Here is a 23,554-nt window from a genome sequence, read left to right as displayed (position 1 = left end):
TATCCTAGTTAATATTCGGATAAAGTTCCCCATGAGTATAATATCCCCCTATAAACTTGCCTTTTTAAAGTTACTAAAAAGAAGTGCATTGAAATTACTGTATGCAATAGGCAATCTATAACACATTCCTAAAATAAGGCTTTTTTCCTTAATGCTTTCCAGACAAAGCCAGATGTTCTTACTAAGGTAGGGATCATTGTCCAAAATTTTATTTGAAATAAAGTACAAACCCCACCTCTTTTTCTGTTCTGTCTATCCTCCCTAAAATGTGTATCACTCTATTTATACTCATCCCCATCTATTTTATTTAGTCAGTTTTCTGTTATTGCTGTAATATCAGAATTATGCTCAGCTACATACAACTCCAACTCCAACTACTTCTATCATTAAGGCAAGCTGTTTTTAATTTGTTATTCATTTTATTTTTGCATTTAATTGTTGGATTAGAATTTACATTACTATGCATTTACATTACATTTTTATTTTTACACTATTGTTAGTTTCTTTATGTACAGTTCTAAACCTGGTCTGTCCCAAACTCCCTGTGACCTATCCCCCACCCCTTAGTTTAAATGACCCTCCATTAACCTACTCATATGCCTTCCCCAGCTGTGTCATCCTACACTTACACAAATCTTTGTAGACACAGAACACACATTAAATGTATGTATTCCAAATAACGATATATTATATACACTATACAACTCCAGGCACCTCACACCACGATAAAGAGACTTGAGCTGGGAGAAGTTTGAGACTGACTTTAGCTCCATCAGTTGGGGGAGGGGTGGGATAGCAGGCTGCTTGCTGCTTGTGCTGATCGACACATTTGCAAAACAAAAGACACTAATGAAAGGTGCGAAGGAATTTAAGGTGGCCTGGGATTATAAATTTTTAAGTTGGCTTAAGGGATTTTATTGTTAAGAGTCAGATGACATGTTGTATTAGATAAGGCGATTTAAGTAGAAGATAATATAAAAGCATCTGAATTTTTATTTGCCCACTTCAAGGACTGAAGGATTTGTGCATAACTCTAGGCAAATAAAGAAATGTTCTGTATTTTCATTTGGGCTTCATGACTGTAGTGTTTGAAGATACAGTAATCCCTCGCTATATCGCGCTTCGCCTTTCGCGGCTTCACTCTATCGCGGATTTTATATGTAAGCATATTTAAATATATATCGCAGATTTTTTGCTGGTTCGCGGATTTCTGCGGACAATGAGTCTTTTAATTTCTGGTACATGCTTCCTCAGTTGGTTTGCCCAGTTGATTTCATACAAGGGACGCTATTGGCAGATGGCTGAGAAGCTACCCAACTTACTTTTCTCTCTCTCTCTATTGCGCTGACTTTCTCTGATCCTGAAGGAGGGGGTGTAAGCAGGGGAGCTGTTCGCACACCTAGACGATACGGACGCTCGTCTAAAAATGCTGAAAGATTATCTTCACGTTGCTACCTTCTGTGCAGCTGCTTCGTGAAGCGACATGCTGCATCGCATACTTAAAAGCTCGAAAGGCACGTATTGATTTTTGATTGTTTGTTTTTCTCTGTCTCTCTCTATCTCTCTCTGCTCCTGACGGAGGGGGTGTGAGCTGCCGCCTTCAACAGCTTTGTGCCGCGGTGCTTCGCATACTTAAAAGCCAAACAGCCCTATTGATTTGTTTGCTTTCCTCTCTCTTTCTGACAGTCTCTGCTCCTGACGCGCACTCCTTTGAAGAGGAAGATATGTTTGTATTCTTTTAATTGTGAGATGGAACTGTCATCTCTGTCTTGTCATGGAGCACTGTTTAAACTTTTGAAAAAGAGACAAATGTTTGTTTGCAGTGTTTGAATAACGTTCCTGTCTCACTACAACCTCCTGTGTTTCTGCGCAAATCTGTGACCCAAGCATGACAATATAAAAATAACCATATAAACATATGGTTTCTACTTCGCGGATTTTCTTATTTCGCGGGTGGCTCTGGAACGCAACCCCCGCGATGGAGGAGGGATTACTGTATATGAGACTTTCCCCATATATTTTTTTCTTGATGAGTGCAGCTATTACTTAGCTATTAACTAAGCTCTGTAAGAAGAAGTTGAAATTGTTTTCAGAAAGAGACTTCTACCCATCACTTTTGCTCCTCTTGCACTTAAAACACAGTCCACCTTTAAAGCTTTCAGCCATAACAAGAAAGACTCATCATCTTCTCTTTTATTACTTTCCAGGTAATCACAATCTATTTATTACATTTTTTCATATTAACAGCAGTAGCATAATACTTTCTCTCGTCTCTGTGTCCCACTCTACACCATCCATTTTCACATGTCCAAAACCTTCTCTTAATAAGAAAACTGCTTCATTAACTGTCATTAATAAAATGAAATGTCATGAATTTACTGCAATGTATTTATTTATTTAATAAATGTATTAATGCATTGGCACATTGTACTGTACATAGCCTTTCATTTTTAGGTAAAATAAATGAGCAATTCTCATTTAACTTTAATCTTCCAATTAAAGGTTAGCCACAAGAATCAATTCAACACACCTTTACACAGATAATAATGTTCCTTAAACTCCACTAAAATGTTTTCTAAAAGATGATGATTCTTCATTTACTGTAGATATTAAGTACTAGATAAACAGCCCACAATAAATCAGTTTTTACACATGGCCAAGCATATGTTACTTGGTCTAGACCAAACTCGAGAGGAAAAGTTAAAGTAAAATGTATTCACACAGAAAAGCAAGGAAAACTAATTCCCAATAAAGACAGTGTTTACTCAAAATATTCTGCTTAAGGAAGTATTTTCTGCTTAAATTCAATAAGTAGTTGCATAAGCATACAATTATATAAACAACAAGCATTTAAACATTCAGTTACATATATACATAGAAGCATGTACTGTATGTAAGTGTACAAATTATTTATCTATTTTCTCATTCAATTTATACTTGCACCTGTAAGCTCCATACACCTGTCCAATATCATAACCTACTTTGTACAGACGGCAGAGCATGCTATTACAGCTATATCTGTTTTAGTTTATTTCATATAGTTAAATAGTAAAATGAGATGAGAGGTTTACATCATGCCCAAATTTCCTAATCTGAGTAACACCTGATCTACTTCCAGAAGGGTGTTCAAGTGAAAATTTTCAATGAAAAAGCTTGTATCACTAATATTTCCAAACATGATGTTAAAGCAGCAAGAGATTACAAAGATGCTACATAAGGACTTTATTTTACTCTCCTCAGTAGCATCTAAAGTACATATACTTTAAAACAAAGTGGCATTCATGACTTTTTTGATAAATAATTTGAGAAATGTTTTTGTTTTTTATTTCTGTTGCCAGTAACTTTAGAGAAAGGTTTACCTTTACTCTTCAAGATTTATTTTTAGTTAAATAAAAATTTTGAATTTTTCTCTGGCAGCACATACTGGTATACACCACATTTAATTATTTGGTATCTTTAAAATTTTAAACATCTACAAAGACTGGAAAACATTTGCTATCAGTTCAGTGTCATTCCTGCCAAGTATAGAAAAGATCTTGTTAGCTATTTTTCATATATATTTTAACAAATGTGCACAGAAGCATTCTGCAGGTCAGTGCAGGACAGTCAGTATGTCACTTACTTTGCATCCAAGAAATCCATCAAAGGCCGCAGTACATTATCAGCGTCTGCTGCCACTGAATTGCGAGCATTGGCTGGTACATTGCTGGTTCCTTTGACCTGGCTTAGAATGTCACTCATTTGTTTTACACAGTCCTCAATCTGATTCTGGAAGCTGGAAAAAGTGATGAGATCAGTGAAGATGGACAGTGGGGATTCACATTAAATTAAGCAGCAAATTCGGCCAATGAAGAGGAAAAAACAATTATCCATTCACCATTTAAGGAGAAAAATAGTCATATAAACCATTTCCATATATACTTGATGCCAATCCATTATTTATGTAGATCTGAACTTTACATTCATTGCTTTATTCTAACTTTACATTCTCTGTGTGCCTTAATGATTCATACAGCTATGCTGTGTGGCTACAAGTGTTCTTGTTATGGAAAATTTTCCTAAGGGTAGTGCCTAGACAAATAATATTCCAGAACATACCCTCAATGCATGTCATAGTTAAATCAGGGATTTTGGAATACACTTTTTGGAACCAGACCTAGTATTGGTGTTTGGCAGCAAGGTTCTGGTGGTGGGGTGACCTATGAGGTCAGGATGAATTCACGCCCCCAAAAAGCTATGTGAAAATGTTGTGGGTACAAGGGTACAAAGGGTAAAAATAGGCCATTTGAGTGACTTGTAAAAAGTGGGATGGACCCAAAAATCTGAAAATGGTTCTTGGGATGTGGAATGCAACTTTTCTTGTGGGAAAGAATCTGAAGGGGAGGCTGAAAATGCTCACTATATATAATAAAATTCTCCCCTAATAACAACATTGGCTTTGGAGCTAAATATCTTTTTTAAGGGTGTTATCTCTCCTGCTCTGGAGTTAACCCGCTGGAGAGGCACCAGCACAAATGACAACACTCACAATTTCCTTTGGCGTTTATTCATGTGGAAGAGTTCCAGAGAAGAAAACTTTGACTATTATTTCTATGTATATACTAAACAACTATTTAGAGTGGATTTGATGGTGAAAAGGTCATGGTCTACTGACTCTATAATGATAATGGGTGGCTTCAATGCAAAACTGAAGACCAACAGAGATAACTGTGAGGTGTGATCTGGAAGAACTGCTGGCCTGATTTTAATTATTACTGGAGTATATTGCTAGTCATGGATTTTCAATAACAAACACAATTCATTGAACACAAGGTTGCTCATAATTATACTTGGTACCAAAGCGTGTTGGGCAAAAGGTCAATAAAGAAATGTGATCAAGTTACTGGATTTGAGGCTACATACACTGGACACCCAGGCAAGAGAAACGATGAAATGTTAACAAATCACCAGCTGATGGTGAACTGGCTTAGACAGATAGTGCTCCCAGTGGACAGACCTGGAATACCTGAGTTGGTAGTTAGGGTGTGATGGTAGAATTATTAGCAGGTGCCTCTGTTCAGAAAATGTTCAACCTCTTTATAATTTCTCAATAAAATAACATATGCTGTATAAACTTGGAAATGACAGCTTTAATGGAGAGTTAATTAAAAGAAGAAATAGGTTGGGACAAAAAGTTCAGCTCCAGTGTGGCCCCCAGGACTAAACTAGAAAATAGCTCCTCTACAACAATTTGTAAATTGCTTTTCATGCAGATGTTATCATACACTGTTTGTGCAATTAATAGATTCTGAAAAGGGTTGTATAGTCAAAATGGAATCAACTGTATGGAAGGTGTCTGCAGTATATTGTTTATACATGATGGGAAGAGAAGGGTACCTACAGCTGGAGACATGGATCTACACATCCCAGATGTACACATACATATCAAGACCAATGCATTAGAAATGGGGCTGTAGCTGACAAATGCCTACAGTGGCACACATCAGAGCCTCTGTAGTATCAGAAGTGTCCATTCGGCCCATATAAAATACTGTTCTTGAAGAAAGACTGTAGTCACGTTTATCCCTGGTACAACTGCTACTCACTTGTCTTAATTGGGATCAAAGGGAGGAACAACAGTCTGTTGTCTTTACTTATGAAAGCACATTTTGCCTAGAAATAAATGATGGTAGGATACATGTCCTACGTGGACCTGGTGAGTGGCTATGTCCATGATGCACAAGCCTGTGACACATGGGGCCCAGGCTAAGCATTATGGTGTAGGGTGTTATCAGCTGCAGTGCTTGTTCAGGCCTAGTGTTTGTAGAGAAGACATTGTCCAGTGCTACCTGTGATGTCATGCAGCTGATCCTAATACCGGTAATGCATGAAATGTAAAATGTGTTCTTTCAGAAAGACAATGCCTGCATGCTGTGAGGGATTGCCGACCATATATTCCGGCCAACACCTCCAAGCCGCCAGATGGAGCCCTCCTTGCAGCATGGAGGTGCCCCCGAATGCCAGCAGGGAATCATGGACCTTGGAGTTTTTCTTCACAGCCCTGCTGGATACCATGGGGGCCGCCAGGAGTCGCTGCAGGGAGGCCCAGGGATTTATGCTTTCCGTATAGCCCGGAAGTATTTCCAAGTCACGGGAATGGAGGAAATGATATACTTCCGGGCTGAAGAAAAGGAGAAGTTTTTACCTGACCCGGAAGTGATAGAAAGTTACATGGACTGAGGGACAGAACCACTTCTGGGTCAAGGACTATAAGAGGATTGTGGGAAATCCCAGACGTTGAGCTGAGCTGGGAGGAAGGGTGGCTAAGTGTCTGGGAGTGGAGGATTGTGTATTGATTATTGATTGTATTGTATTATTGTAGTGTTTGAGTATAGTGGAGTGGAGGGTGCTTGGTGCACATTATTATTATAAAATAAATAATAATTGGACTTTTATCTGGTGTCTGATGTCTGATCTGAGGGTTCAAGGGGTCGACAGTGCCTCTATCTGTTACAATGCATTCCTCCCATGCAACTCAAATTGCTCTAGAGCAGTGTTTCACAACCTCGGTCCTATGGACTCCTGTGGCTGCAGGTTTTTGTTCCAACCAACTCCTAGGCTAATTAAGTGAACTGATATTTCCCAACTTCTGTGTTTAGGGAACAATATAGAAATTAGAAAACTAAGTTTGCTAAAAAAAAAAAATGTACAAAGCAGTTATACAGGAATAATGTATTTTTTTTTCTTTATAACAGTATTTTCATCTTGATTTTCATTCTACTTTTCAAGGTGTTCTAATTGTTTGTTTATTTAATCCATTATTTACTAATTAGTGGGGCTGACTCTAAAGTAGTTGCAGCCTTTGATTATTGTGTTATTTGCCAGCGTGTCTGATCTGCTTGTTTTAAATTATCATTATTAAGATACAACGAAGGGGGAAAAACTGCACAGAGAATGGGCAAAGTATAATGAAATCAACAAAACAGAGTTAAGCATTTAAATCTATAGCAAAAGCAGAAATATTTCTAAATGTCTTATAAATGTAAAAATCATGCTGCTATGCTTTTCTGAATGTCGAATAAAAGAATAAAAAATACCAGCGAATTAAATGAGCTCAGTGTTATCAGGTGTTGTCACTGATAAGGAATCTGGTTGGAACAAAAACCTGCAGCCACAGTGGGTCCCCAGGACTGAGTCTGGGAAACACTGCTCTAGAGGCTATTCATCAACTCTGATTGACTACATATGGGTCTGGATTACATGTCATGTTATCTGTACTCAGTCACCAGCAATACACCTCAAACAGTTGTGCTTCTAAGTCAAAAAGGCATGGACTAAAATTACACAGGAGGACATTTATGTTCTCTTTGATCATTTCTATGTTAGAGTGCAGGCCTCTATTGCAGCATGGGTTTGGGAGGATTATCAATGGGAGTTTTCTGTAACATGAAACACACTATATACTGAATAATCCATGTTGTATCACCCTGTATGTGTGTTCTTTACACAGTCAGATTATATTCCTACCTTAATCTCAGTTCTGTGTTATTACATGCAAAGGGTATTCTTTTGCACTTTCCATTAGGGCATTTTAAAATTATTTCATACTTAATACTTTGCTGTAGATTTAGTCCCTTTCTTGTACGCTGATTGGCAACTTCTAGTAAAGCATTAACATAACTTCCACCACACACCTGTTCCCAAATACAGTACTGAGTTCATCTAGGACATTGTTCAGTTTCACTTGAAGGTCGTTCAAGGTATCACTAGCTTCAAGGTCCAACTGAAAAGGAAACAAAAATACAGTCACAAATAAAATATATAATTAAGTTGTATTAGTAAGTTAGTTCTTTTTTCCTACTGGGATCAATTAAGTATGCACGGTGCCTATGAAAGCTATTCCCCTCTTGGATGTCTTTACATTTTATTGTTATTGTGGAAGAATAATTTTAGGGTAACATGGCATTCATCTTAAAGAAATAGCATAAAGGGTTAATAAATGTGGGAAACCAAATAAAGGTCAAGTGAACAACAAAATGTACACTGAAATGTAAGAATTGGTTTAGGAAAAATCTTGAGATGGTCAAGTAATTAAAGAATCTATATTACTAAACGACAGTTTAATTTATGCACGGCGGACGCACCAAGGCGCATGCGCACAGCGCCTCGGCGCCCCTGAGTCAAACCCAGCGGCTTCTCAGAGTCAGTAGGTGGCGCCCAAACAACACAACCTGTAAACTAAACTTGCTCTAATCCACTGTGCCAGCAGTCAGTGTGGCATATTTGGATCACATGACGGTAATTCAGTATTAAAAGTAAGTTCAATTATGATTCCTAACAGTAAATGACGTCTACCTAACAACACAGCCACAAAACAACAAAGACGAGACCGCATAGATAAAAACAATAAACGGAGGCTCCTACAACGCGCTTCAAAAACACCACACGCAAAGAAGTCACGGCTCCAGACAACAAAGACGAGACCGCATGGATAAAAACAATACACGGAGGCTCCTACAACGTGCTTCAGACACACCAGACACAAAAACCGAGCTCGTAGTTCCCAGAGTCAGTGCGTGGCGCCCAAACACCACGACCTGTAAACTACACCTGCTCTAATCCACTGTGCCAGCAATCAGTGTGTGTAAGTTGGAGTATGCTTCCTAACAGTAAACGACTTCTACCTAACGACACAGCCACAGAACAACAAAGACGACACCGCATGGATAAAAACAATACACAAAGGCTAGGAGTCACGGCTCCAAATGGAAGGAGCTCAACGATTAGTAATACGAACACGAGCCCGTATGGCTACGACCTGTAAACGAGCCCGTATGGATAAAAACAATGAACGAAGGCGCCCACACAAAGAAACCGTTTTAGTACAAATATATTTATTTAATTAAATGAAAACTTTACCATGGCTACGACCTGTGAACTAAACCTGAGGTAAAGCGTGCACGCCAGGTTGTACAGCCGACCAAACGCGACCACCCCCACCACCGCACCGGATCCGCCGCCATGGTCACTTCAGCACGCGAATCTGCCGCCGTCAGAAAACGAGTTCTCACTGACGACACATCCATAGAAAAACAAAAAAGAGACTGCATGAATAAAAACAATAAACGAAGGCACCTACAACGCGCTTCTGAAACACCAGAACCAGATGAGTCACAGCTCCAAAAAGAAACCGCTTTAGTACAAATATGTTTATTTAATTAAATGAACTTTCCCAGGACGCACCCACCCTCCATGATATTTCATCCCTCCAAGTATCGGAGGGAACAGAAAGTGATTGCCATTCTTGGATTTGCGATTCTTTCGAGAATCGTAGGCTTGCTGGTGTACCAGAAGAAAGATTGATGTAATATACAAAATGTACTGAAGGATGACTAAGAGAAGACTAAGAAATCAGCAGATGTCCTATAATCTAGAATGGACAGTTGTTATATGCACAGATAGTTCAAGGGTGGTGGCTCATCTCAAAAGGTATAAGAAGAACAAGAATATAGCAGACTTTAATTTTATATAAATCATTTGGGTGTAAACCAATGAACCAACCACAGTAAAAAGTATACATTGATTGACGCTGTATGTAAATTCAACAGTTTATAAAATGAACCTTTATCTTTTGTTTCTCGGACCAGTCTGATCATTCTGACCATGCTGAAACGGACTGCTTTTGAAGAATATTCCGTCCAAGGCATTTTGCTGAGGAGTAATTAAAAGATATAATGAACAGCTTTTCTCCTGCCTGATTACTGAATTGTCCTGTTAGAGGACGTTTCTTTCTTTAATAAGATGTTAAATTTCGACCACATTATACAACAGCCAGCTGCCATACCACATGCACTTCAGAATAGGTAATTGACCTGAAGCTAAGCACATATGGACCCATCCAGTACTTGGATAGAAGACCATCTAAGAAAAAGCCTGGGTTGCTGCTAGAGGAGGTGATGGTGAGGTCATAATGGGGCACTTACCCTTTAGTCTGTGTATGGGTTCCAATGTACCAGTGCAGCATTAGGGACACTGTGCTGAGAAACCGCTACTGTCTTTTGTATGAGACATTAAACCGAAGTCTTGACTCGGAGCAGGAATGGCTGTGGTCATATAATACAGGTGGTTGTTGTACATTGGTGGTGGTTGAAGTTGTTCCCCATTGTCTACATAAAGTGCTTTCATTAGGTTTGAAAAGTGCTATATAAATGTTAGTATTATTACTATTTTTATTAGTATTATCTTTGATCACAGTGGATTTAATTTGGCATTTTTGGCACTGAAATGGACTCTTTAAAGTAGTTGGCAAAATGCTTGGCAAACCAAGCAGATGCCAAATCAAAACTGTCTGCTTTCTTCCATTGTGTTAAAATATATACAGTATATTTAATACCCAGTAATAAAAATTGAAGTTACAAAGTATCATGCCCCACCCCCACCTTCTCATTTTTTTTAAAGTATGGGATCTGATGAGCTCCCTGCGGCACTTCCTGGTGTGGTGGAAGCGCCGCACGAGCACCTGGAAGCACCCTGGTTTTCCTTCCACCAGCACCTCTGGGTGTGGCAGAAGTGCCATCGGGGCGCCCTATAGGGTTGAGCTTTCATGCTCTGTTCCCGTGGTCCCCATACCAACCAGGGCAGCTGCCCTCTTGTGGTCCAGTGGAGGCATAGTCCCTCTCCCGGTCCTTCAAAGTGTTCCAGCTGGGTACCGCCCCCAGCCGCCCGCCACAATAGTTCTTTTGAGTTAACTTATAACAAACATGGTCTCATGTTCTGTTCAAAATTTTCTCCAGGTTCTACAGTGGCCATACATAAATATAACATCTCCTTACTCCTCAGTGGGACTAGTGCTTACAGGCATGCACATTTTCAATATCTAAATGAACACGTAATGTGCTGCTTACTGTGGAATCTCACCAACAAGATCAACTCTTTCTCTTAGATGGCTGAACCTTGCTAAATCACTTCATCGATTATCATTTTGTCTTCAGATGCTGCATTCCTTTGTCACACATTTTTAGCCTCTGTCTGGAATGCTAAAATTTTCCCTTTGACTGCCTTCATCATCAAGTGTCAACAAGCGAAAAAAAAATCTATGTACCATTTTTTAGTTTGGTGAATCATATGTAAATTTCAAACTAGGTTTGACTGTACGGCTCCATTAATGATTTATCTTTTTATTCTTGCATTCTAGAGTTGTTATTCCTTATTTAACCTTCTATTCACAATGCAGCATTCTCTATTCTTCATATAAAGTCATTTCCAAAAAGCTAAGGTTGTCTGTCAGTACGTTTACTATTACACTTACCTTTGGATATGTTTCTATTGTTCAAAATTTTCACTACAATGCACACAAAATGACAATCAATTTTGTTGATCAGGTTTATTCTTCTCTTCTTTAAACCTTACAGTGTTACACTGATGTAACTGATGTTTAATGACTCAGGCGCCGCCGAGAGTGGCAGCCTTTTCAGCAGCTCCGTGTACGACTTTATTTTTCTACTTATTTATTTACTAGCAAAACACCCGCGCTTCGCAGCGGAGAAGTAGTGTGTTAAAGAGGTTATGTAAACATATATATACATATACGTATATACACATATCTACATATACATATATATACATACATATATATATACATATACACATCCACATATATATACATATATATATACAGTGGTGTGAAAAACTATTGCCCCCCTTCCTGATTTCTTATTCTTTTGCATGTTTGTCACACAAAATGTTTCTGATCATCAAACACATTAAACCATTAGTCAAATATAACACAAGTAAACACAAAATGCAGTTTTTAAATGATGGTGTTTATTATTTAGGGAGAAAAAAAAAATCCAAACCTACATGGCCCTGTGTGAAAAAGTAATTGCCCCCTGAACCTAATAACTGGTTGGGCCACCCTTAGCAGCAATAACTGCAATCAAGCGTTTGCGATAACTTGCCATGAGTCTTTTACAGCACTCTGGAGGAATTTTGGCCCACTCATCTTTGCAAAATTGTTGTAATTCAGCTTTATTTGAGGGTTTTCTAGCATGAACCGCCTTTTTAAGGTCATGCCATAGCATCTCAATTGGATTCAGGTCAGGACTTTGACTAGGCCACTCCAAAGTCTTCATTTTGTTTTTCTTCAGCCATTCAGCGGTGGATTTGCTGGTGTGTTTTGGGTCATTGTCCTGTTGCAGCACCCAAGATCGCTTCAGCTTGAGTTGACGAACAGATGGCCGGACATTCTCCTTCAGGATTTTTTGGTAGACAGTAGAATTCATGGTTCCATCTATCACAGCAAGCCTTCCAGGTCCTGAAGCAGCAAACATCCCCAGACCATCACACTACCACCACCATATTTTACTGTTGGTATGATGTTCTTTTTCTGAAATGCTGTGTTCCTTTTACGCCAGATGTAACGGGACATTTGCCTTCCAAAAAGTTCAACTTTTGACTCATCAGTCCCCAAGGTATTTTCCCAAAAGTCTTGGCAATCATTGAGATGTTTCTTAGCAAAATTGAGACGAGCCCTAATGTTCTTTTTGCTTAACAGTGGTTTGCGTCTTGGAAATCTGCCATGCAGGCCGTTTTTTGCCCAGTCTCTTTCTTATGGTGGAGTCGTGAACACTGACCTTAATTGAGGCAAGTGAGGCCTGCAGTTCTTTAGACGTTGTCCTGGGTCTTTTGTGACCTCTCGGATGAGTCGTCTCTGCGCTCTTGGGGTAATTTTGGTCGGCCGGCCACTCCTGGGAAGGTTCACCACTGTTCCATGTTTTTGCCATTTGTGGATAATGGCTCTCACTGTGGTTCGCTGAGTCCCAAAGCTTTAGAAATGGCTTTATAACCTTTACCAGACTGATAGATCTCAATTACTTCTGTTCTCATTTGTTCCTGAATTTCTTTGGATCTTGGCATGATGTCTAGCTTTTGAGGTGCTTTTGGTCTACTTCTCTGTGTCAGGCAGCTCCTATTTAAGTGATTTTTTGATTGAAACAGGTGTGGCAGTAATCAGGCCTGGGGGTGGCTACGGAAATTGAACTCAGGTGTGATACACCACAGTTAGGTTATTTTTTAACAAGGGGGCAATTACTTTTTCACACATGGCCATATAGGTTTGGATTTTTTTTCTCCCCTAAATAATAAAAACCATCATTTAAAAAACTGCATTTTGTGTTTACTTGTGTTATATTTGACTAATGGTTAAATGTGTTTGATGATCAGAAACATTTTGTGTGACAAACATGCAAAGAATAAGAAATCAGGAAGGGGGCAAATAGTTTTTTTCACACCACTGTATATACACATATCAACATATATATATATACACATACATATACACACATACATAAACACACAGATATTCATCCATCCATCCTCTTCATATATACATACATACATAGTGCGTTGTAACACGGGCTGTGATTGTTACATGGGAGGGAGACGACAAATCACAGCTTCCCGCTTTCTAATCGGGACTGTGATTGGTGCTTTGACTGATGCCTAGATCCCACAGTATGTCCCCTTAGGAGAGGCGTTAGGCAAGTGTAATTGAATAGCGGTGCTGCAAGTTTAGCTTTACACCTGTTTTTAAGGCTTATTGACTGAAAGGGGCTTTCACGAAAAAACTTAGGGCTTTGCTACAGGATACACCCTCCACAAGTTAAGGAAGTAAAAATAAAGGTATATATTTCTGTTTTATTTAAACCTTTTAAGTTTGTATGCGGGCGGCATGGTGGCGCAGTGAAAGGTGCCAGGTAGGAGACCCGGGTTCGCTTCCCTGCGTGGAGTTTGAATGTTCTCCCCGGGTACTCCGGTTTCCTCCCACAGTCCAACGACATGCAGGTTAGGTGCATTGGCGATTCTAAATTGTCCCTGGTGTGTGGGTGTGTGCGCCCTGTGGTGGGCTGGCACCTTGCCTGGGGTTTGTTTCCTGCCTTGTAACCTGTGTTGGCAGGGATTGGCTCCTGTATTTAGGATATAGCGGGTTGGATAATGGATGGATGGACATTTGTATGCATAGCCCTATTTGCCCGTTTTCGTTTTTTTTCTTTCTTCAGTAATATTTCAGCAAACCCGGAGTTTGTCAGTTCAAATCCTGGTACTGACACCACTGTGTGACCCTGAAGAAGTCACTTCACCTGCCTGTGCTGCAAAAAACAAAAGTAATATAACAAATTGTACCTCAGATGTTGCAAGTTGCTGCAATAAAGGCATAAGTAAAATAGATAAATATGTATTATACACATAGGAACTATTCATTTATTTTCAGTTAAGTCATCTGCAGCAAACCTTTATAAATGAGGGTTTCTCCTTTTTAGATCTCTTGGAGAGATTTTTTCATTTCATTGAAAATTAAAGCAGCAGCTGCCAAAATATGTAGCTTTCTTATTAATTTTTCAACATTGTGTAAAATAACTTTATAAAGTAACATAAAAGGTTTAAATACTGGTTATCCTTTTACACTAAAATATTACTAAAGAGATACAAAAAAAGTAAAATGCATATGTTCTTTTTCTTTAAGGAGATTAAATATTACTGAAGAAAGAAAAAAAAAATTATACCAATAACAATTTGTTAAGGATCTGTTTTTTTGTGAAGCAGCCTTAACACAGCTTTTCCGCTGTTTTATAAACGAACGCCATATAAGGTCTTCCTTTTTCCTTGCTTCGCCAAGGAAGAAGCCTTTTTATTAAATCCAAGGGTTCTTCGCTTTTTTTTCTTTCTTTTTTTACAATTGTTATAGTTCTGTTTGTATACCACGTTGTCAGTTCAGCACTCCGGTTGTAATATGACCAAGCCGTGCAAGCTTACTGTTAAGAATGCAACGTATAGTTGTAAAGGAGAAAAGCAATCTTGCCTCAAATCAATGGCAACCTTTTGTAGGTCTATGAACTTAATTTAAACTTTAGGTTTACACGGTGCTTTCTTTCCAAAGTACTTGCACTCATGAATATGTTTGTATGCGTCAGTCGCTCAAATCCACGCGCTTCGCACCGGCGAAGTACAGCTTTTAAATTTTATTAAGAAGAAAGAAAACCTTTTTAAATTGAGGGAAAATATACCAATAACAATTTGTTAAGGATTTGGTTTTTTGTGAAGCTGACTTCACACAGCCTTTCCGCTGTTTTATAAACGAACGCCATATAAGGTCTTCCTTTTTCGTTGCTTCGCCAACGGAAGCAGCCTTTTTATTTAATCCACGGGTTGTCCACTGTTTTTTTTGTTCGTTTATTACGATTGTTATAGTTCTGTTTGTATACCACGTTGTCAGTTCAGCACTCCGGTTGTAATATGACCAAGCTGTGCAAGCACACTCTTGAGAATGCAACGTATAGTTGTACATGAGAAAAGCAATCTTGCCTGAAATCAATGGCAACCTTTTGTAGGTCTATGAACTTAATTTAAACTTTAGGTTTACACGGTGCTTTCTTTCCGAAGTACCTGCACTCCTGAATATGTCTGTATGCGTCAGTCGCTCAAATCCCCGCGCTTCGCACCGGCGAAGTACTGCTTTTAAATTTTTATTAAGAAGAAAAGAAAAAATTTTTAAATTGAGGGAAAATATACCAATAACAGTTTGTTAAGTATCTGTTTTTTTTGTGAAGCCGCCTTCACTCGAGTGATCACTTCGAGCTGACTTGCTGGCTAACCATAAGCGTTACCTGGTAGGTAACCACCCATACAATCAGATTGTGAATCAGACTACGAATGCCGTGAATGTAATTACCCCGATCTACATGCTGTCAAATAAACGAACCACACGCCGTGGCACAATTTTAGGGGCTTCGCCTCTAGCGCTGACGTACAAGGTTCGATTCCCGTAAGGGAGTGAAGTGAGTGGGTGGTTACCTACCAGGTAACGCTTATGGTTGGCCAGCAAGTCAGCTAACATCAGCCACGGTGCCTTCATTTGTGAGAAGCAGATCATAGAATGGTTGAAAATAGTTTACTGTCAACTAATGCAAAGAGTACGCGACACGTGTTTCCCCCTTATTCTTGGCTCATCAGGCGTCCACACTCACTGCACTCGCTTACGGTAATCGAACCTCAGATGTCAGCGCTAGAGGGGCTTCGCAGCGGTGAAGTATTACTTTTAAATTTTAATTAAGAAGAAAAAGAAAACCTTTTTAAAATTAAGTCTTAAAAAGAGGTGTAAAGATATTGACAATAAGCTACACAAACCACCAAGACATGCAATCGTTTAAATCAAGCGCGAGTCGAAAAACACCATCCCATAATATTAGTTAACGATTAACACATTTCTATATGTATTGTAAGCATACAATACAACTGATAATATGTTGCGCGTATTTATCTGGTGTACTGACATTTTTGCGCGTTTAACGGCTGAAATCTAACGTGGTTTGTGCCCTTCAGAATGAAAACAGTTTGCATTTACCTTTTTAATAAAAGGCGAGCTTTTAAGCCTGAGAAATCACCCCGTAAATGCACCACGTTTAATTGCACATGTGTTAATATGTATGCTTACACAGTATTAAAGACACTCAACAATTAAAAGACAGTCATTTACCTTCGTTTCCCGCGTTTGACTTGTGCTGTAAATCTCTTCCTCGTTTTCAGTTCACGTGATTACGTAGGAGGCTTAATACGTGATGACTCCGCCTCCTCCATTAGAATATATGGACAAAAAACAGGTTCCAGTTATGACCATTACACGTAGAATTTCGAAATGAAACCTGCCTAACTTTTGTAAGTAAGCTGTAAGGAATGAGCCTGCCAAATTTCAGCCTTCTACCTACATGGGAAGTTGGAGAATTAGTGATGAGTGAGTGAGTGAGTGAGTCAGTCAGTCAGTGAGGGCTTTGCCTTTTATTAGTATAGATTTACTTATTTATTTATTTTCTACTTTTATTTTTCTCTTTTTTATTGATCACTCCTATCACTTTATTTTATGAGGATTCGTTCCCTGGACACACTTACTTTTTACAACGTGGGCATGGATTTTTTACACGCCGAGACTCGTCTATCAAGTACTCAACTTAGAGCGCTGAGAACAAATGCCAGTTCCGAAGTGGTACCCCTGTTTACCCGACGAGGTAAGAAGGCGGTATCATGGCAGAAGAGCCGGCACTAAGCAAAAAATGAAGCGGCTTGCGAGAAAGTGGCGTTTTAAGCCCTCGGTGCCTTCTGTGATTCTGGGAAATGTGAACTCAATCTCAAATAAGATCGACGAACTTGGCTGCGCTGGTGAAAAATGTCAGAACCTACAGAGAATGCAGTTTATTGTGCTTTTGCGAAACGTGGCTAAGTACCACCATCCCAGATGCTAACATGGAGCTACCCGGGTTTAACACAGTTAGAGCGGACAGAGATGCAAGTACCTGCGGGAAGCACAAAGGAGGAGGACTCGATCTCTATGTTAATACACGGTGGTGTAACTCTGGACATGTTAACGTCAAAGTCTCCACTTGCTGCAGGGACATTGAACTGTTGGCCGTAAGTTTGCATCCCTATTACTTGCCCAGAGAGTTTGGACAGGTCATTGTTGTTATTGTTTACATCCCTCCTCGGACGGACGTGGAGATAGCGAGTGACATCATCCATTCTGCTGTTGCTAAGTTACAAACGCAGCACCCTGAGGCACTTGTGCTAATCGCTGGAGACTTTAACCATGTGACGCTGGACAAAACATTACCTGCCTTCTCCCAGTATGTGGACTGTAACACCCGGGGAAATAAAACTATTGATTTACTGTATGCAAACGTTAAAGATGCATACAGCGCCACCCCGCTGCCTGCGCTTGGGAAAGCAGATCATAACCTGGTTCTGCTTCAGCCTCACTACAAACCAAGAGTGACGGTCCTACCTACAACTACACGCTCATTCAGGAAGTGGTCCCCAGAGGCAGAGAAAGCTCTTAGAGAATGCTTTGGAACTACAGACTGGGATATCCTGCAGGGATCATATAGTGAGAACATTGAGGAGGTTGTTGACTGCACTACTGACTACACCAACTTCTGTATGGACATTGTAGTCCCAGTAAGAACTGTACGCTGCTATGCTAACAACAAGCCATGGATTACAAGTGACATCAAGGGCCTTTTGAACCAGAAGAAAAGGGCTTTTAAAAGCGGTGATCAGCATGAGCTCAAGCGCGAGCAGAAGGAACTCCGAGTCCAGCTCAGGGCGGCGAAGGAGCAGTACAGGAGAAAGCTGGAGCAGAAGTTGCAGAATAACAGCATGAAGGAAGTGTGGGATGGGATGAAGATCATCACTGGCTGCAGCTCGAAGCGGGGTGCCACCATCGAGAGAGACGTGAAGAGAGCAAACCAAATGAACAACTTCTTTAACAGGTTGACCACCCTAACCCATTCTCACTCTCACCTCGGAGTACTGCAACCTCCATACATCCTTCTGCTGATACCAGCATAGGAGAGACATCCCCACTTACAGCAGCGCAGGTGAGCAGAGAGCTGAGGAGACTTCGTGTCAGCAAAGCAGCGGGCCCAGATGGAGTATCGCCACGACTGCTGAAGGTCTGTGCATCGGAGCTGGGGGGTCCTCTACAGCGCATCTTCAACCTGAGCCTGGAACAGGGGAGAGTCCCGAGGCTCTGGAAAACATCTTGCATCACCCCAGTCCCAAAGGTATCACGTCCTAGTGAGCTGAATGACTTCCAGCCAGTTGCTCTGACATCACATGTGATGAAGACCATGGAGAGGCTGCTGCTTCACCACCTGAGGCCACAGGTTCAACACGCCCTCGACCCTCTGCAGTTTGCATATCAGGAGAAGGTGGGAGCGGAGGATGCCATCATCTATATGCTACACCGATCCCTCTCCTACTTGGACAGAGGCAGTGGTGCTGTAAGAATTATGTTTCTAGACTTCTCTAGCGCCTTCAACACAATCCAACCTCTGCTCCTTAGGGACAAACTGACAGAGATGGGAGTTGATTCATACCTGGTGGCATGGATCGTGGACTACCTTAAAGACAGACCTCTGTATGTGCGTCTTGGGAACTGCAGGTCTGACATTGTGGTCAGCAACACAGGAGCGCCACAGGGGACTGTACTTTCTCCGTTCCTGTTCAGCCTATATACATCGGACTTCCAATACAACTCGGAGTCCTGCCATGTGAAAAAGTTCGCTGATGACACTGCTATCATGGGCTGCATCAGGAGTGGGCAGGAGGAGGAGTATAGGGAACTAATCAATGACTTTGTTAAATGGTGCGACTCAAACCACCTACACCTGAACACCAGCAAAACCAAGGAGCTGGTGGTGGATTTTAGGAGGCTTCATGGACCCCGTGATCATCAGAGGTGACTGTGTGCAGATGGTGCAGTACTATAAATATCTGGGAGTGCAGCTGGATGATAAATTAGACTGGACTGCCAATACTGATGCTCTGTGCAAGAAAGGACAGAGCCGGTTATACTTCCTTAGAAGGCTGGCGTCCTTCAACATCTGCAATAAGATGCTGCAGATGTTCTATCAGACAGTTGTGGTGAGCGCCCTCTTCTACGTGGTGGTGTGCTGGGGAGGCAGCATTAAGAAGAAAGACGCCTCACGCCTGAACAAACTGGTGAGGAAGGCAGGCTCTATTGTTGGCATGGAGCTGGACAGTTTAACATCTGTGGCAGAGCGACGAGCGCTCAGCAGGCTCCTATCAATTATAGAGAATCCACTGCATTCACTAAATAGTATCATCTCAAGACAGAAGAGCAGCTTCAGCGACAGACTGCTGTAACTGTCCTGCTCCACTGACAGACTGAGGAGATCGTTCCTCCCCCAAACTATGCGACTCTTCAATTCCACCCGGGGGGGTAAATGTTAACATTTAACATTATACAAAGTTATTGTCTGTTTTTTTACCTGCATTATTATCAATCTTTAATTTAATATTGTTTATTGTATCAGTATGCTGCTGCTGGAGAATGTGAATTGGGATTAATAAAGTATCTATCTATCTATCTGATATGTGTTAAAGCGTGGGGGCATTCGTAGATGTTTGCTAAAATCTTTTTTTTGCAGCTGTTTTTCTACGACTCTTCAATTCCACCCGGGGGGGTAAATGTTAACATTTAACATTATACAAAGTTATTGTCTGTTTTTTTACCTGCATTATTATCAATCTTTAATTTAATATTGTTTATTGTATCAGTATGCTGCTGCTGGAGAATGTGAATTGGGATTAATAAAGTATCTATCTATCTATCTGATATGTGTTAAAGCGTGGGGGCATTCGTAGATGTTTGCTAAAATCTTTTTTTTGCAGCTGTTTTTCTAATTATATCTAGAAATTAATGTAAGTGGAAATGTTTCACTATATGATCATAGACTAAACAAAAATGTATTGTGCCATACCTAGCCAGGAAGCCTATACAGGGCCTCTGCCAGGAAAGGACAGACCCCCTGGTTGCTATGGGGGTCACGGGAACCGAGATGGGAACCTCAACCCTATAGGGGCCCGTGGCCACTGCCAGGGGGAGGGTTCTGGATCCTGAAGCCCTGGAAGCCAGCACTTCCGCCACACCAGGAAGAGCTGGCATAAGGTATCCAAGGGACACAAGGAGTGTTTCCGGTTGCTCAGCCGGCACTTCTGCCACACCAGGAAGTGCCGGCGGAAGTTAATCAAGGGGCACCTGAAGCATATCCGGGGCAACATAAAAGGGGCCGCCTTCCAACAATGGAGAGAGCTGGTGTCGGGAGGAAGGAGACAAGGCTTGGGAAAGTGGAAAGGAGGCGGCCCAAAGAGGAGCAATTGGGAGGCTCAGCAAGAAGGGTGATTGGTGCTGGAAGCACTGTGTGTGGTGCGGGACTGTTTATGGACTTGGCATTTAAAAATAGTTTAATAAATTGTGTGTGGTGGATTTAAGAAGGTGTCTGTCTGTCTGTGGTCGGGATGGCTTCCACAGTACTCAATATTTATGGTATATATTACCTAAAAACAATTTCATATCTGCATTATTTGTACATTATATTGGTTCAGTATTTCTGTAACTGCATAATGTACCAGCACAAAATGTCAGGCTTGTTCACCATCGTGGTTTTACCCATCCATCCATGTTCCAACCTGCTGAATCTGAACACAGGGTCACGGGGGTCTGCCGGAGCCAATCCCAGCCAACACAGGGCACAAGGCAGGAACCAATCCTAGGGCAGGGTGCCAACCCACCGCAGGACACACACAAACACACCCACACACCAAGCACACATTAGGGCCAATTTAGAATCGCCAATCCACCTAACCTGCATGTCTTTGGACTGTGGGAGGAAACCGGAGCACCCGGAGGAAACCCACTCAGACATGGGGAGAACATGCAAACTCCACACAGGAAGGACCCGGGAAGCAAACCCGGGTCTCCTAACTGTGAGGCAGCAGCGCTACCACTGCGCCGCCCATCGTGGTTTACCTTGAAGTTTAAAAAGGATTTAACTCTTTGAGTATGTCTTTCAAAAATGTTATGTTTAAGAAATTTGAACTACAGTTGGTCATAGACCTTCCACAACAAACAACTAACGATTAGGACATCGATCAATGCCTTTTTTTTTCATCACTTGAGTAGGACTCTGCCATCTACGAAAGCTATTAAGCTGCCGCAAGTCTATATGGGCTTTGTTTTTAACTAGATGATATTGTAATGTGCTGATAAAAAGCATGCATTTAATGTAGTCTAATTGCACATGTAACTGTATTCTATTACAGCTGTTATTATTTAATATGACTCACTATTCCAAAAATATTTAATAAACAAAAATATAACTAACTTTGAGGAAACTAAAAAAATATAAAATGCACCAACTTTCAAATCAGTTAAATAAGTTCATGAACACAACTGAATGTTATGCCATGCACATATTTTCTCAAACTGATCTAAGAAAAGTAATTCAAATTATAAGCCCCTTAATATGCATGTAAAGAGATTCTACAGTAACAGTAATACATAAATGTGGAAATAACTAAAATGTGTCTTAAAAGAGAAGGAGTACCTATAATCTTAAATTTCAGATCTACCAACCTCTTTTGCTCCCATAGCCTCAAACATCTTCTCCAGCTGAACTCTCAGCTGCTGAATATTGTTCATTAGAATACAAGGCTGTGAAAAAAATGAACAGAGTTACAGTTTGTTGGTTGTAGGAATAAAAAAAGCAAATATGAGGTGTCAAAATAATTTGCCAGATGAATTGACTGTAATATAATCAACTATAGTATAGCTAATTAATCAGAGCCCTGACAATGCAAAACCTAAGCTTTGACATCCAACATATAAAGATAAATGTTACAATGTGGGAATTATTTACATGTATATGTTAAAAAAATATATATAATTACCAGCTTTTCCTTGTCACAGTAGGATTCAAAACTCTTGGAGATTATGTCGGCGTATTGAATGAGAACCTTTCCAATAGTCTGTAGAGAAAAAATGCACCATGAAAACTGCACTAATGCAAAATGCGGAAATTCAAGTATCAAATGCAGATTGGTTTGAAATACTATCACTTGATAAGCAAGAATGATAAACATCAACTATAACATCCATCTACTTACTTTCAATGCTGGTTATTATGGGGAAAAAAAACTGAAATGGCAACAAGCTCAGAACAACAGACCCAAATTAGAATGGCAGTTACTAACTCTTGAAAGGTAATTCTAAAATATTCCCTAAATAAGATTTAACTCTTCTAAAACATCATTGTCCATTCCCACAGATATCTTTCCAAAGTGTTTTGCCAGGTATAATCTGAGTTTAAGCAGCCCATTAAGCTTCTACACCAGATGTATAAACAAATGCAACTGACTTTTATCAGTCTATGCAAGTTACAGAACAAGTAATAAAGTCCCCCTTCCATTCTCCTGGCCCTTTAATCCTTTCACTCGGTCAAGTGTCTTTTACTCTCCTAGTAGCAACCTAAAGTACACCAATTTCAAAAATCCACGCGCTAGACTGGACTATGAACTTTCAGTACCACCAGTTCCAACAGCAAGCCTAAATTAACAATCTCTAAAAGTCATACACTGTCTTTAGGACAGAAGGTACTTATGGCCCATTTAGTAATAGAAAATATACACTTTGGCTCAATAAACCTGATCTTTCTTGAGAGTTTACAGATTAAGGAATGTTGACCACACAAAGGATTTGTGCAAAAGCATTTTTGTAACAAAAATTTGTTTGGCATAAATGTAGTCAAAACATATTATAGTGAGTTAACAATGTAATGATTACCTTTGCAAACCTCCTGTTGTAATATCCAAGGATGGTAGGGTCAGGACATTCCAGCTTCCTAATGATCTCATAACTCTGGTTAAGCTGCGTGAAGACATCTACTACAGAGCAGGAGAACAGGGCATGCTCTGAAGTCTGTTGGAACTGTGTAGATGAAATGAGTAAATTGCTTAGTTGAGAAAGACTTGATAATTGTAAAATACAGTATGCTATATCAAACCCTGGTTGAACTACATAAGCATGAGGGAAGGAATGGGAAATGTTTATGACAAGTTTGAGCAACATACAAATGAAAATTCTCAATGGTTTGGGGTTAATAGAGCTATGGGAACAGACTGTAAGAGGAGATGCCCCTGCTAATATTTCCTAATACCATCAACAATT

At 40.2% G+C, this 23,554-nt stretch overlaps 1 protein-coding gene across 1 annotated transcript in view; it reads right to left on the bottom strand.

Moving 5' to 3' along the window:
• The window catches only part of LOC114654212 (protein unc-13 homolog B-like), an 837,814-nt gene that overhangs the window by 126,395 nt on the left and 687,865 nt on the right, over positions 1-23,554 (bottom strand). The window contains 5 exon segments of the mRNA XM_051929449.1: positions 3,623-3,775; positions 7,674-7,762; positions 21,965-22,042; positions 22,279-22,356; positions 23,171-23,314. Coding sequence (XP_051785409.1) covers positions 3,623-3,775; positions 7,674-7,762; positions 21,965-22,042; positions 22,279-22,356; positions 23,171-23,314 — 542 coding nt within the window.

This window comes from Erpetoichthys calabaricus, chromosome 7, assembly GCF_900747795.2.
Source record: "Erpetoichthys calabaricus chromosome 7, fErpCal1.3, whole genome shotgun sequence".
NCBI classification, from domain to species: domain Eukaryota; kingdom Metazoa; phylum Chordata; class Cladistia; order Polypteriformes; family Polypteridae; genus Erpetoichthys; species Erpetoichthys calabaricus.
This window is presented reverse-complemented; position numbering and strand designations above follow the sequence as displayed.